Source organism: Myotis davidii, unplaced genomic scaffold, assembly GCF_000327345.1.
Source record: "Myotis davidii unplaced genomic scaffold, ASM32734v1 scaffold309, whole genome shotgun sequence".
NCBI classification, from domain to species: Eukaryota; Metazoa; Chordata; class Mammalia; order Chiroptera; family Vespertilionidae; genus Myotis; species Myotis davidii.
Window position 1 is genome coordinate 1,662,043 of NW_006383013.1, and position 13,193 is coordinate 1,675,235.

Sequence of the window (13,193 nt, forward strand, 5' to 3'; positions counted from 1 at the left end):
TTTGGCTAAGTGGATAGAGCATTGGCCTGAGGACCAAAGGGTCCCGGGTTCGATTCTGGTCGAGGGCAACTTTGGTTGCAGGCTCCTTCCTGGCCTGGGCCCTTCCCGGCCTGGGCTCCTTCCCAGCCTGGGCTCCTTCCCGGCCTGGTTGGGGTTCGTGCAGGAGGCAACCAATGGATGTGTTTCTCTCACGTCGATGTTTCTCTCTGTCTTTCTCTCTCTCTCTTCCACTCTCTCTAAAAATCAATGGAAAAATATCCTCGGGTGAGGATTCGAGAAAGCAGGGAAATGCTAGCCTTACTCCTACTCAAAGGCAGAGCCTGTCCCCAGAGCCGGTCCCCAGCCCGTGAAAGCTGACAGCCATGTCTCCGTGTTTGCGCACAGGAATCTGAGCGGCTGGAGCTCATGAACGCGGAGCTAAAAACCCAGATCGAGGAGCTGAAGCAGGAGCGGCAGCAGCTCATCCTGATGCTCAATCGGCATCGCCCCACCTGCATCGTCAGGACCGACAGCGTTAAGACCCCCGACTCAGAAGGCAACCCACTGCTGGAGCAGCTGGAGAAGAAGTGACCATGGGCTGGGAGGAGGAAGAGGAGGAGGAGGAGGAGATGGGGAAGGGAGGAGGAGGAGGAGGGTCCCAGAGGGCTCGTCCTTGCTGCATGAAAAACTCTTCAGTGAGGCTCAGCACAGCCAGCATCAGCCCGGCTTTTTTGTGAAACTCCGATCAGCCACACCAGGGGAAGAAACCCAGGCTGATGAAACCCAGGACCAAGCGCTGAGACCAAAGTAGTCCTGAGAGGGGACTGTTCTGCCTGGGGCCAGGCTTGAAGGAGGCAGGACAGAGGCTCTCGGCAGGAGAGATGCCCAACCGGGCAGCTGTGGGCACTTCTCCAGCTTCCACTGAATGTTTACAAACTGGCTGTCCTGGCAGGGCTTTCAACTGCACATGTTTTTTTATACTTTTTTTAAAAATATTTTTTACAGAAAAAAAGATTTTATACAAGCAATATATAAATGGATTTCTATAATCACTCGATGTGATACAGTATAAATATGCTATGGTTTGTTTGTTACGAACAGATATTCAGCAGTTATGGCCGTTGCGTGTAACTCCTAAGTACTGTAGTCTCTGGGTGTTGGGGGTGGCAGGGGTGGGGGTGGGGTGCATTTCCATCCTGGTAAACCCTTCATAGTACTCAGTCCTGTATCGCTCAGTAAACATTACTCTTACTTACCCAGCTGCCTCTTGTGGTGTCTGCCTAGGGGATGGGGTGCAGGGCATGCTCAGTGGGCCTCCCGGCGTGTGGTGTACCAGAATGTTTGGAATATCACAGCAGCCCTCCCAGGTAAGTGCTAATGTGCCCATTTTACAGATGAGGAAGTCGAGGCTCAGAGAAGCTAATGAAACCTGCAGTGCTTCGTTTATTCGCTCCACAAATGTTCACTGAGTGCCTCCACATGTGTGCCAGGCACCCTGCAAGGCACAGGGCGGTCACTGGGGAATAAAACAATCTAGGGCCAGCGTCGGTAGAGCTTCCAGTCCTGAGCTAAATCCTGGGCTTGTTCCATACATGGTCTCAGTTCATCTTCACAACAGTCATGCCAGGGAGCGGCAATGGTTGCCATTGGCAGGTGACAAATTAGAGGCCCTGGGAGATGAAGTTGCTGTTACCATTTGTTGACTTACAGTGTGACATATATGGTCTCATTTACTTCTCCCAACACATGAAATAGGCATCACTGCCCCATTTTACAAATGACTGAACTGAGAGGGCAAGTGATGTATCCAGGGTCACCCAGCTAGCGAGGGGCAGAGCTGGTGTCTGAACTCTGCCTCCAAGATCCATGACTCTCCACCTGTCACCAACTGACTGTGTGGTTTTCCCCGTGGTTGGATGTCTCATCTGATTAGAACAGGAAGCCTGTGAGGCCACGGTTTTACAGATTTAGTTTCCGGAAGGGCTGGATAGAGTTTCAGGCTATGTCATGTTCACGGAGTGAACCGGTGACCCAGGGAAACGCGTGCCTGACCCAGAAGACAAGTGTGGATAACTCAGCCAGGTCCTCACCTCTGCAGCTGAATACATGTCTCCGAAAAGCAAGGGTGGCTCGGTGTGGTCGGCAGTAATTGTCATCAACTCAGCACACAACAGTTCACCGGGCACTTCATGCGTGTTACCTCATTTCCAATCACATCCCTGTGAGGTAGGTGGGGCAGGTGTTTTTAGCTCCATTGTCTAGTTGTGCAAACTGAGGCTTACAAAGATGAAAGCTCACCCACCTGAAAAGAGGCAGAACTAGGAGCTGAACCCTGCTGCCCTACTTTCTATGGTGTATTCGCTCTTCCCCATCTCTGGGGCTAGATAACTAGTGGCTGATGATGAGGTTCTAAGTAGCAATGACTGTGTGTTGCTTCCCAAATCATGAGCAAGGCCTTCTGGGATGGATGGGAAATGAGAATAGGTCATTATATGTTTGGTTCCTTACTCAACTCAAGTTCTCTCCGCCCAACTCGTTTGGTGTGGGCTCCCTGAGCCCTGCCTTGGAAGCAGGGCCTGGTTAGCTCACTGTCAGCTGTGGCAGCCACGGTAAAGCCTCAGGATGATAAATCCTTTGACATTTTTCAAGCTGTGAGAAAAACAAAGATGTAGACTTACAAGGGTCCCTCGAGTGACCTGGTAGAAGGTCCTGCCGCCTGCCCCTGGTCCTATGCTTGGATGCTGTGAGCCTGTACCTCCAGGATAGGGCCCTCCCAGCCTCTGCAGATGGGCTGCCTGCCAGGATCAGTGCTGTGCTGGGCCGAGGCCTGCCCTTGGTGTTTCTTCCTCACAAGGACTGCCCCTCCCTGGGGGTAGCCAGAGTCACAATCACAGTCTTCCTCATAAGAGCTGACGTTTGCAATGTGTTCTGTGTCCCTGGCACTTAAATTTTATTATTATTACTAGGGGCCCAGTGCACAAAGATTCGTGCACTGGGGGTGGGTCCCTCAGCCCAACCTGCACCCTCTCCAATCTGGGAGCCCTCAGGGGAGCCCTCTCCAATCTGGGAGTTTCTGTCTTTGCAATCATATGAGCAAATTGTCTGAGACCCCCAACACAATTTGGAGAGAACTACGATTCCCAGCTTTCCTGGTGCTCCCTGCACTCTTGGTTTTCCCTTCCTGCTCTGTCTCTGTTCCATGTCCTCCCACTCTGCCAAGTCCTCCAAGCTGCCAGCTTTCCCTCTCTGCTCTCCATCTGGTGGCTTGGGGAACTTGGCTCCCCAAGCCACTCCACTCTCTGTCGGCTCTCCTGCTCTGCTTTCCTCCTGGTGCCTGTGTATGCAAATTAGCCCGCCATCTTTGTTGGGTTAATTTGCATACGCATGCCTGATTGGCTGGTGAGTGTAGCGGAGGGACAGTCAATTTACATGTCTCTCTTTTATTATATAGGATTGCTTTTTAGAGGGAGAGTGAAACGTCAATGCGAGAGCAAACATCAGTGAGTTGCCTCCTTCACACCCCCTACCGAGGATCAAGTCAGCAACCCAGGCAACCCAGCAACACCAGTTCAATTCCCATGCCCTGACTGGGAATTGAACTGGTGACCTTTCAGTACATGGGACAACGCCCAACCAACTGAGCCATGCCAGCCAGGGCTGTGCCTGTCCCTTTAGGTGTGTTACTGCAACCAGTCCATATGACCTTGCTGGGAGGTAGGTGCCATCATCTCCATGTTACAGATGAGACAACAGAGGCACAGCAAAGAAGTCACTTGCCCAAGGTCACAGCCCTACTGGGTGGAAGAGCCTGGATGTTCTTACAGTCTGACTCCAGGTGTACAAACACAAGGGCCAGGCCTCACCCTTTGGGGAAAGCTCCGTGTTTGTGGTGTGACCTCCTTTACGGTGAAACTTGTCGGGGGAAACATTGAGAATTCCCAACTCTCAGATACCCATCTCCAAATGGATGTAAGAAGACATACTTTAAAGGTAAATGGGTTCAAAGCCAATATTCTGCTGACTAGCCATGAGCCTCACGTTTATCTGAAAGGTGGGATGTAACCCAAGTCTTGTTTATGGGGTTGTCAGGCTCAAGTGAGGAACGCATAGGATATTGTCTTGTGAAATACAAAACTCCGTAAGATAGTAATTTCTTGTCCTCTGTTAGTGTGGACAGTTCTTGATATTTACCACAGAAAACAGATTATGCAAATTCCTTTTATTCTCTAAATACCTTTTATTCTCTAAAGGTGGCTGCAGACAAAGTGTGTGTTCTGGCCATCTGTCCGGTTCCCATGGTGATGAGTGCCTGGGATCCAAGACTCCTGGGTTTGTTTGGCCCCTGATTGGCCACAACTAGCTTTGTTGGGCTCATCATTCTTTCCGTGAGCCTCCTTCCGCCCTCCCGCCAGGTGTCCTCTGTGCTGAGTGGCCATGAAAATCAACTGTGCAACATGAGAAGGATAAAGCTTAGTAGCAATCAGATGGGCAGACACTAGTACATATTGGCCAGGATACGGATTAAAGAGACCACACATGCAGTGCCAGTGGGAAACTGGTGTGACTACCCTCTCAGGCAATTTGGCAACAACCAGTGATGCTAAAGCTAAGCGCATCCTTTGACCTAGCAATTCCCCTTCTCAGTACATACCTTGGAGGAACTCGAGCTTAGGGACACAAGGAAACGGACAAGAATGTTCGCTGACGCTTTGTTTGTAATAAAGAGAAATTGGAAACAACCTAAATAGCTAGAAACAGAAGAGCAGATAAACAAATGGTGTTTTCATAAAACCGAATATTACTCAGCAGTTAAAAAGAATGAACCAGGGCTACAGGTATCAATGTGGACGGATCTCAGATATAAAGCTGAGCTGGAGTAAAGGGGGCAAACTGAAGAGGGACAGAGGCAGTGCACCATTTATGGAATCTTCCTAAAAGGAAAGTTGGTATTTTACTGTTGATGGGTACAAACAGATCGGAGTACTGGAGGTAGAAAAGCTTGCCCAGGAATGCTCTAAATAGCAAAACCGGTAATGGGAGAGGCTCCTGGGGGTGGGAGAAGGGGAATAGGGGATGGTATCTGCAAAGGTAAGGAGGACACTGGGTTTCAATTGTGTGTGCAACGTTTCATTTCATTCATGTCTAATCTGAATCAAATTAGAATAATGTTAGAATTTGTCAGAGGCGGGTGACGTGCTCACAGACATGGGTTATCGTCTCTCCAGCCTTCTCTGAATGTTTGGTATTTTTCATAATAAAAGAGAACAAGCCATAACACAAAGAGAAGGTTTTGTTTTCCACACGTTCCTTAGCCAGCTCAGGGGAAAAAAGCAAAATCTGAAATTACGGTGGAGTTGCAGCAGAGGGTCTTTGAACTGATGCAGATTTAATTCTATGCCTAGGGGGAGAGAGGATTCTAAGAGTGTGGCTTGTTGAGCTGGTCCTGGGATGAGGACACCTTGGGGCATGCTCATCTGCGCATTTCAGTGGATCCTGGTCCGTGCACTCAACATACTGAGCAATTGAAAGCGTATTTGAGGCTAATTTCAATCTACAGATTTTTCATTTATATGCTGACTTTTTAACCCAACCCCTATGTAAAATGCAATCCACTGCTCATGTAAGGCTAAATGCAAAGCAAAAGGGAAGTGTTTAAATGACATGAATCAAGTTTTCACAGGTAAATTCATGTCCTCTTGCTGCTGTAACAAATTACCACAGATGTAATAGTTTAAAACAACACAAATTTTAATATGGTAGAGTTCTGGAGGTCAGGAGTCTAAGATGGATGTCACTGCGTTAAAATCAAGGTGTCAGCAAGCCTGCGTACCTTTTGCAGGCTCTCAAAGAGAATCCATTTCCATATATATATTTCAGAGAGGAAGGGAGAGGGAGGAAGAGAGAGATAGAAACATCAATGATGAGAGAATCATTGATCGGCTGCCTCCTGCACGCCCCCCACTGAGGATCGAGCCTACAACCCAGGCATGTGCCCTTGACCAGAATTGAACCTGGGCCCCTACAGTCCCGCAGGCTGATGTTCTATCCACTGAGCCAAACCGACCAGTGTGAGAATCCATATTCTTGCCTTTTCCAGCTTATGGGGGCTGCCCACATTCCTTGGCTGGTGGCCCCTTCCATGTCCAAGCCAGCAATGGCTGGTTGTGTCTTTCTCACTTCATGTGGCTCTGACAGTGAGTCTTCTGCCTTCCCCCTTCCATCTTTTAAGGACCCTTGTGATTATATTGGATACGACAGGATACTCTTATTTTAAGGCAGTGGTTCTCAACCTTGGCTGCACATTAGAATCACCCGGGAATCTTTTTAAAATCCTGATTTCTGGGCCTCATCCTCGGGAAATTCTGTTTCTTTGTTACTAATGTTGTGGCCCCACCCCGGCCCGTCGCCAGGGCATGCACCACTTTCTTCTCAGCCATCTTGTCCTTGACCGTCTTAGGGGACCAAGAGGCTGTCCTGGATGGTGGCCGTGTCCTTGGGGAGCCTTTCCTACTTGGTACCCGTCACAGTCCCTCCATCCCAGCTTGTCTCATCCTTCCTGTGAGAGGAAACCCTGACTACCGGCCCCAGGCCTCACTGCAGATGCAAGCTCCCCAAGGCCTGCAACTGCTTCTCGCCAGCCCTGTGGACAGCCCACATGTGAAGGGGGTTAGTATTCCCCGTCGCTGCCTTTCTTTGCGTGAACTGAAGGCTGAGTCTATGAAGCCAGATTTGCATAACACTGCCTGGGAGGAACCCTCCTCTGGGCCCAGGGACCTGAGCCTCTGAACCCCCTGCCTTCCTAGGGTGCAGCACAGCGTTTTGGGGAAGCTCTGTTCCTCTTTGAAGGCAAAGGGGAAACCAGAAGAGACTTCCCTCAGAGGCATTCCCTTCAAGTAGCCGAGTTTTGCATTTCTAAGGAGCTTCCAGCTCACACTCTAGGGCAGTGGTTCTCAACCTTCCCAATGCCGCGACCCTTTAATACAGCTCCTCATGTTGTGGTGACCCCAATGTCATTGTTACAAATTGAACATAATTAAAGCATAGTGATTAATCACAAAACAATCTGTAATTATATATGTGCTTTCCGATGGTCTTAGGTGACCCCTGTGAAAGGGTCGTTCGGCCCCGGAAGGGGTAGTGACCCACAGGTGGAGAACCGCTGTGAGGCTTCCCTTCTTTCGTTAGGGTAGAGGGGAGTCCAAGGTCACAACTGTCTCATGAAATGAGACGCATTCAGCTTCTCAGGGAACTGATTTTCGGGGCCTGGTCGGTACTCCATTCGGCGTCAGGGAGGTGGGGGTGTAGGCACTTGGCCTCCACCCTGACCGGGCTCCCCACCAAGGAGCAGATGAGTCTCGCGGGTCCCCTGGAGTCCACAGTCTCTATTCCTGCCACATACTGGACTGTGCCTCTTGAATTGAGTCTTGCAAAAAAGGGGTTTCTTCTATCACAAACTATAGGTAAACAATAGGACTTACTAAATCAGTTACATACATACAAAAACTGTTCACCAGGATGACACATAGGTGTGCATGTCATTCTGCTGACAATTCCCCCTCTCTGGGAGTAACCTAGCCAGGCCTGGAGGACTAAACTGAGTCATTCCCGCTCACCCTCGTCTTCTTTACATAATCATTTACTTGAAAAATACAAAGTGATTAAAATAGTCTATAATGAAGAGGCTAAGTCCTGGCTTGTTTGCTCAGTGGTTGGAGCACTGGCTCTCACACTGAGGGGTCTCAGGTTCGATTCTGGTCAAGGGCACATGTGGGTTCCATCCCCAGCCCGGTCAGGGGTGCGTATAGGAGGCAACACCAATGTGTCTTTCTCACCTCTCTCTTCCTCTCTCTCCTTCTCTTTCTCTTTCTCTCCCCCCCCCTCTATCTCCTCTCCCTCCCTCCCACTCTCTCTAAAAATCAATGGAAAAAATATCCTTGGGTGAGGATTAACAAAAAACAAACAAACAAACAAAAAAAGAATAAGCCACAGATTGGGAGAAAATATTTGCCAAACAAATATTTGAAAAAGGGCATATAGCCAAAATATACAAGGAACTCTAAAAACTCAACAATAAGAACACAACCCAATTAAAAATGAACAAAAGATCTAAACTGGAACCTCATCAAGGAAGATATACTGATGGGAGATAAAAATATATTTAAAAAATGCTAAAAAAAAATGCTCAACAGCATATGTCATCAGGGAATGGCAAATTGAAACAATAATGAGCCCCAGCTGGTTTGGCTCAGTGGGTAGAGCATTGGCCTGAAGACTAAAGGGTCCCAGGTTCGATTCCAGTCAAGGGCACGCACCCGGGTTGTGGGCTCCATTCCCAGTAAGAAGCATGCAGGAGGCAGCCGATCAATGATTCTCTTTCATCATTGATGTTTCTATCTCTCCCTCTCTCTGCCTTCCTCTCTGAAATCAATAAAAGCATTTTTTTTTAAAAAAAAGAAACAATAATGAGATACCACAAACCCATCAGAACAGCCAAATCCAGAACACTGACCACATCAAATTCTGGTGAGGATATGGAGCAACAAGAACGGTCATTCTTTGCTGGTGGAAATGCAAAATGGTACAAACTCTTTGGAAAACAGTTTGGCAGTTTCTTACAAAGCTAAACGTATATTATACAATCTAGCCGTCACACTCCTTAGTTTTTACCCAAATGAGTTGAAAACTTATGTCCTCCAAAAGTTGATAGCACTTTTATTCACAATTGCCAAAAATGGGAAATAACCAAGATGTCCTTCAGTGGGTAAACCGATAAACAGACTGTGGTACATTGAGACAATGAAATGTTTAGCAATAAAAATGAGCCATCAACCCATGAAAAGACATGGAGGAACCTTAAATGCATATAACAAAGTGAAAGAAGCCAATGTGAAAAGGCTTCCTAGTGTGTACATGGTTTCAATTATATAATTTTATGGAAAAGGCAAAATTATAGAGACAGTAAAAAGATCAGTGGTTGCCAAGGTTTCAGGCAGGTGGGAGGGAGAGCTAAATGAGGGGCACAGGGGATTGTTAGGGTGGTGTAACTATTCTGTGTGATACTGTAGTGGTGTATATGTGACATTATGCATTTGTTAAAACCCATAGTGCTGCCAGCGTGGTTCAGTGGTTGAGCGTTGACCTATGAACCAGGAGGTCACGGTTTGATTCCTGGTCAGGGCTCAGGCCTGGGTTGTGGGCTTGATCCCTAGTAGGGGGCATGCAGGAGGCAGCCAATCAATGATTCTCTCTCAACATAGATGTTTCTATCTCTCCCTCTCCCTTCCTCTCTAAAATCAATAAAAATATGTTTTTTTAAAAAAACCCATAGTACTATACAACTTAAAGAGTGATCCTTAATGTAAACTGAACTTTAGTTAATAATATCAGTATTGGTTCATCAATTGTAACAAATGAACCACATTCATGCAAAATATTAATAGTGGGGGAGAGTGTTGAGGAGGGCATGTAGAGGGTAGAAGATGGAGTTTATGGAAAGTTTGTACTTCTGACTAAATTTTTCTGTAAGCTTAAAATTGCTCTAAACAATAAAATCTATTCATTTTTAAAAAGATCTATAATATTGTCTTTTGTTTAAATCACATAAAGTGAAAAGTAAACATTCCAGCCCATTTCATTTTCCACGGTACACCTCCCCGATAGCCATTATTTATAATTTGATGTGTGAGTCTCCTGATATTTTTCTTAGTTTCTACAAATCTATTTATCTATCTATCATCTATCTCTCTGGCATCACATGTGCTGAGCCGGCATGGCTATGGGTAAACCTGCAGTTCCCTCGAACTCAGGCCCCTGTTTCCCATATTCAGCCCCACATTGGGCGCCATACATGCCACGCCAGCACAGCCAGGTTTGGTGAGCCTGAGAGGGGGCAATGAAGGATTAAGAAAAGACAGACAAGAGAAGAAAGCTGGGTCTGGGTGGCACGCTGCCCTTTCTGATGGAGAGATAGCACCACAGCCTGCAAGCCAAGTCTTTATTTTATAGCCAGATTCCACGAGGTAAAGTAAGGGCGTGGTCAAGACGTTTACAATGTTCTCGATGGTATTACAGTGTTCTCAATTTACTGTGACATGCACCTGATCAAACTTTGTTTACTTGCTGCACCTCCTGCAGCCTATATCACTTAGCCATGTGGGACCACAGGTTTGGACCATAAGGCCAAGCTTTCAACTATAGCCTTTGGCTGTAATTGTGCTGGGACTTACACGTGGCTTTGCTACGAGAGGATCGTGCCCTCTCATCAGTCCCAGGCTTGAACATGTCCAAACGCTGTAGCTACTCTCCACAATCACACATTTAACAAAATAGAGATGAAAAGCATTTTCTCAAACTATTGAGATTTTGTTTCCTGGCAATTGTCAGTTTGGTTCAAGCAAAGCCATACAAATTCTCTTAAAAAGAAAAGAAGAAATCATGTTTTATATACTAGTCTGCAACTTGTTTACTTCACTTACGTTATGGGCTGTACACGTGTCATTTATTTCAGTAAATCGGCTGGTGCCACTCCCAGGCCCGCTGGAATCAACCCTCACAGCATGGCATGCTGAACCATCTCTATTAAACCACTAGGTTATTCCTGCCCCGCCCCCCACTGCTGCTATAAACCTGGCCACTGCGAGCGTCTGCAGATATATGCCTTCAGGTCCTCACACGTTGTTTCTGTGGCATACACCCCTCAAATGAAGATGTGGCCAGTTCTCTTCCTTTTGCTCTTCTTGCTCTGTCTTTTGTGCCTTCTTTTCCTGTGTTTTAGGAGGATGGGGACTCCCTGCGAGGCACTGCTCTGCTCAGACACTCACATTCCTGGTAGGGCTTGGATGTTCTCCCTCACATCCCCTAACGTGCCTCCCCTCCAGCTCTGCACCAGCGCAGTACCCACTGGCCTCCCGTTTTCTGTGTCTTGATTCTCTTACCCTCTTCCTCCAAACTGGAAGGAATGTAATTACTCGTCTCTGGGGTCAGGGCTCTGCACAAAGAAAGGGATCATCTCTCTAAAGCAAGTCTATTATTTTAAAGAGGACTGTGATCTGATAGGACATACACCCATAGGTGTAAGCCTAGGAAACAAAAAAAAATCTACTTTAGGCCCTGATTTAGGTGCGGTAACAAACTCCCAATCTCAATGGCTCAACTTAGAAGAGCCTGACTCCCATCTTCTAAAGTTCAAATGGCTGCTCAGTGGGCTCCCCAGTGCCGTCCCTCCCAAGGAGCCAGGCTCCTTCCACATTGTGCCTCTTCTTCTCTAGGGTTGAGTTCTCTCCACTCAGCCAGCCTATGTGGAAAGAGAGAGAGGACAGGGGTTTTTATGGCCAAGCTTGAGTGTGAAGTAGGTTATGGTGGTGTGTTTTTACCCTCACCTGAGGATATTTTTCCATTGATTTTTAGAGAGCGTAAAAGGGAGAGGGAATGACAGAGAGAAACATTGATATGAGAGAGGCACATAGATTGGTTGCCTCAGGGTGGGGTGCCCCAACCTGGTAGGGATCGAGTCTACAATCCAGGTATGCGTGCCCTTGACCAGAATCAAACTGGGACCCTTCAGTCCAAGGGCCAACACTCTAGCCACTGAGCCAAACCAGCTAGGGTGATTGCAGTGGTATTAAAATAGATCCACAAATTCTTTCAAACCAAGGGTCCTTATGACATTGATTAAATTTAGTTTTAAGTCCTAGCTCTAGAAATCATCTCGCTGGACCCCTCAGAGACCTAGTGTTTCCCTCTGATAATCAGCAATCCCCGCAGCAGCAGAAGACAGTAGCCCAGACCTGCCTTATTCTGTATTATATATCCCTGTGACTATTTTGTAACTCACAGTTTATACTGCTTAATCCCTTCACCTTTTTCACCCACCCCTCAACCCTCTCCCCTTTGACAGCTGTCAGCATGTTTTCTGTACCTATGAGTAAAGATAACATCTTGACCTAAGTTATGTTTCAGCTCCTGAGCCCCACTTTAGGGTGTAGTCACTCTGGGATGCTCAGTCCTATGGAGAAGCCCATGGGGAGAGGAACGGAGCACAACAGTCATGTGACAGAACCTCCAGGCTCAACCCAATCTTCAGAGACTGCAGGCCCCCCAATAGATTGACTGCTACCTCATGAGTCACCTGAGCCAGAACCATCCAGGGAAGCCATTCCTAGGTTCTTGACTCAGAAACTGTGTGAGATAATTATTTTTTATTTTAAACTTGGGATAGGGAAGGTCTGGCCCACAGGCCATAAAAGGCCTGTGAAATCATTTGGTCTGGCCCTGCCAATGCGTTGGGGGTGAGTTAATTAAATGTGTGACCAACTAGAGCTGGCTAATTATTAAGCTGATAATTTTGTATGGCCCTCGAATGAGGTTATAAATATCCAAACGGCCCTTGGTAGAAAAAAGGTTCCCCACCCCTGTTTTAAACTGTTGACTCGGGATAATTTGTTACACGGCAATACTAGTAGATAACGAAAACACATTTCTACCTGTATGTCATTGGCCAAAACTCAGTCACATGGTCTCATCTAATTGCAAGAGAGGCTGGAAAATACAGTCTCGCTGTGTCCCCAAGAGGAAAGGGAAATGGGTTTGCTGAGCAGCTGACTAGTGTGGCCACCACATGTCACTTCTGGGATTCCACTCGCTTGTGACCGAAACGAAGGTCAGTTCCATCAATTCCGGAGACGTGATAAGAGCCAAAGTGCTCACTTGTGACTCCCTGTCATCGCCTGTTTCATGGGCACAGCCACAGCCTGGGACGTGCAAGAGAAAGTAAGGAATGCAAAACCCAGATTTACATTTTATTTCATACATTTTAATTGTAATGATCATTTTGTTTGGTTGATTATTTTTCTTAAAGCTTCTACCAAATTGTTTGCAAAAAATAACTGTATTATACATGATCTCAATGGTGCAGGAGGAAATATGTATTCATATACCATGAATAAAGATCAGAAAGAAATATGCCAAAATATTAAACAAGGTTATTCCTGCCCGGTGAGATGATCAGTGCCTGTCTATTTGTATTTTCCAATTTTTCTAAGATGAAGATTTGTGTGTTATTTTGTCAGAAATTATTACAAATAACTACTATTATAAAAATCAAGACAATAATTATAAAAATAGTACAAAAATCCGATTCCTCCATATGTGTGAGAGCTGCGAGCAGGCAAGGAGGGACCAGCTGAGCAGCAGGTGCTGCTCATTCAGCTCTAGAG

General features: G+C 46.8%; 1 protein-coding gene across 1 annotated transcript in view; it reads left to right on the forward strand.

Annotated features, from left to right (window-relative positions):
- Window positions 1–886, forward strand: part of JDP2 (Jun dimerization protein 2) — a 36,825-nt gene extending 35,939 nt beyond the window's left edge. The window contains exon 4 of the mRNA XM_006778798.2: window positions 385–886. Within this exon, the coding sequence (XP_006778861.1) occupies window positions 385–570 (186 nt within the window). The 3' untranslated portion in view covers window positions 571–886. The remainder of the gene's footprint in view (window positions 1–384) is intronic.
- Window positions 887–13,193: the final 12,307 nt, after the last annotated feature.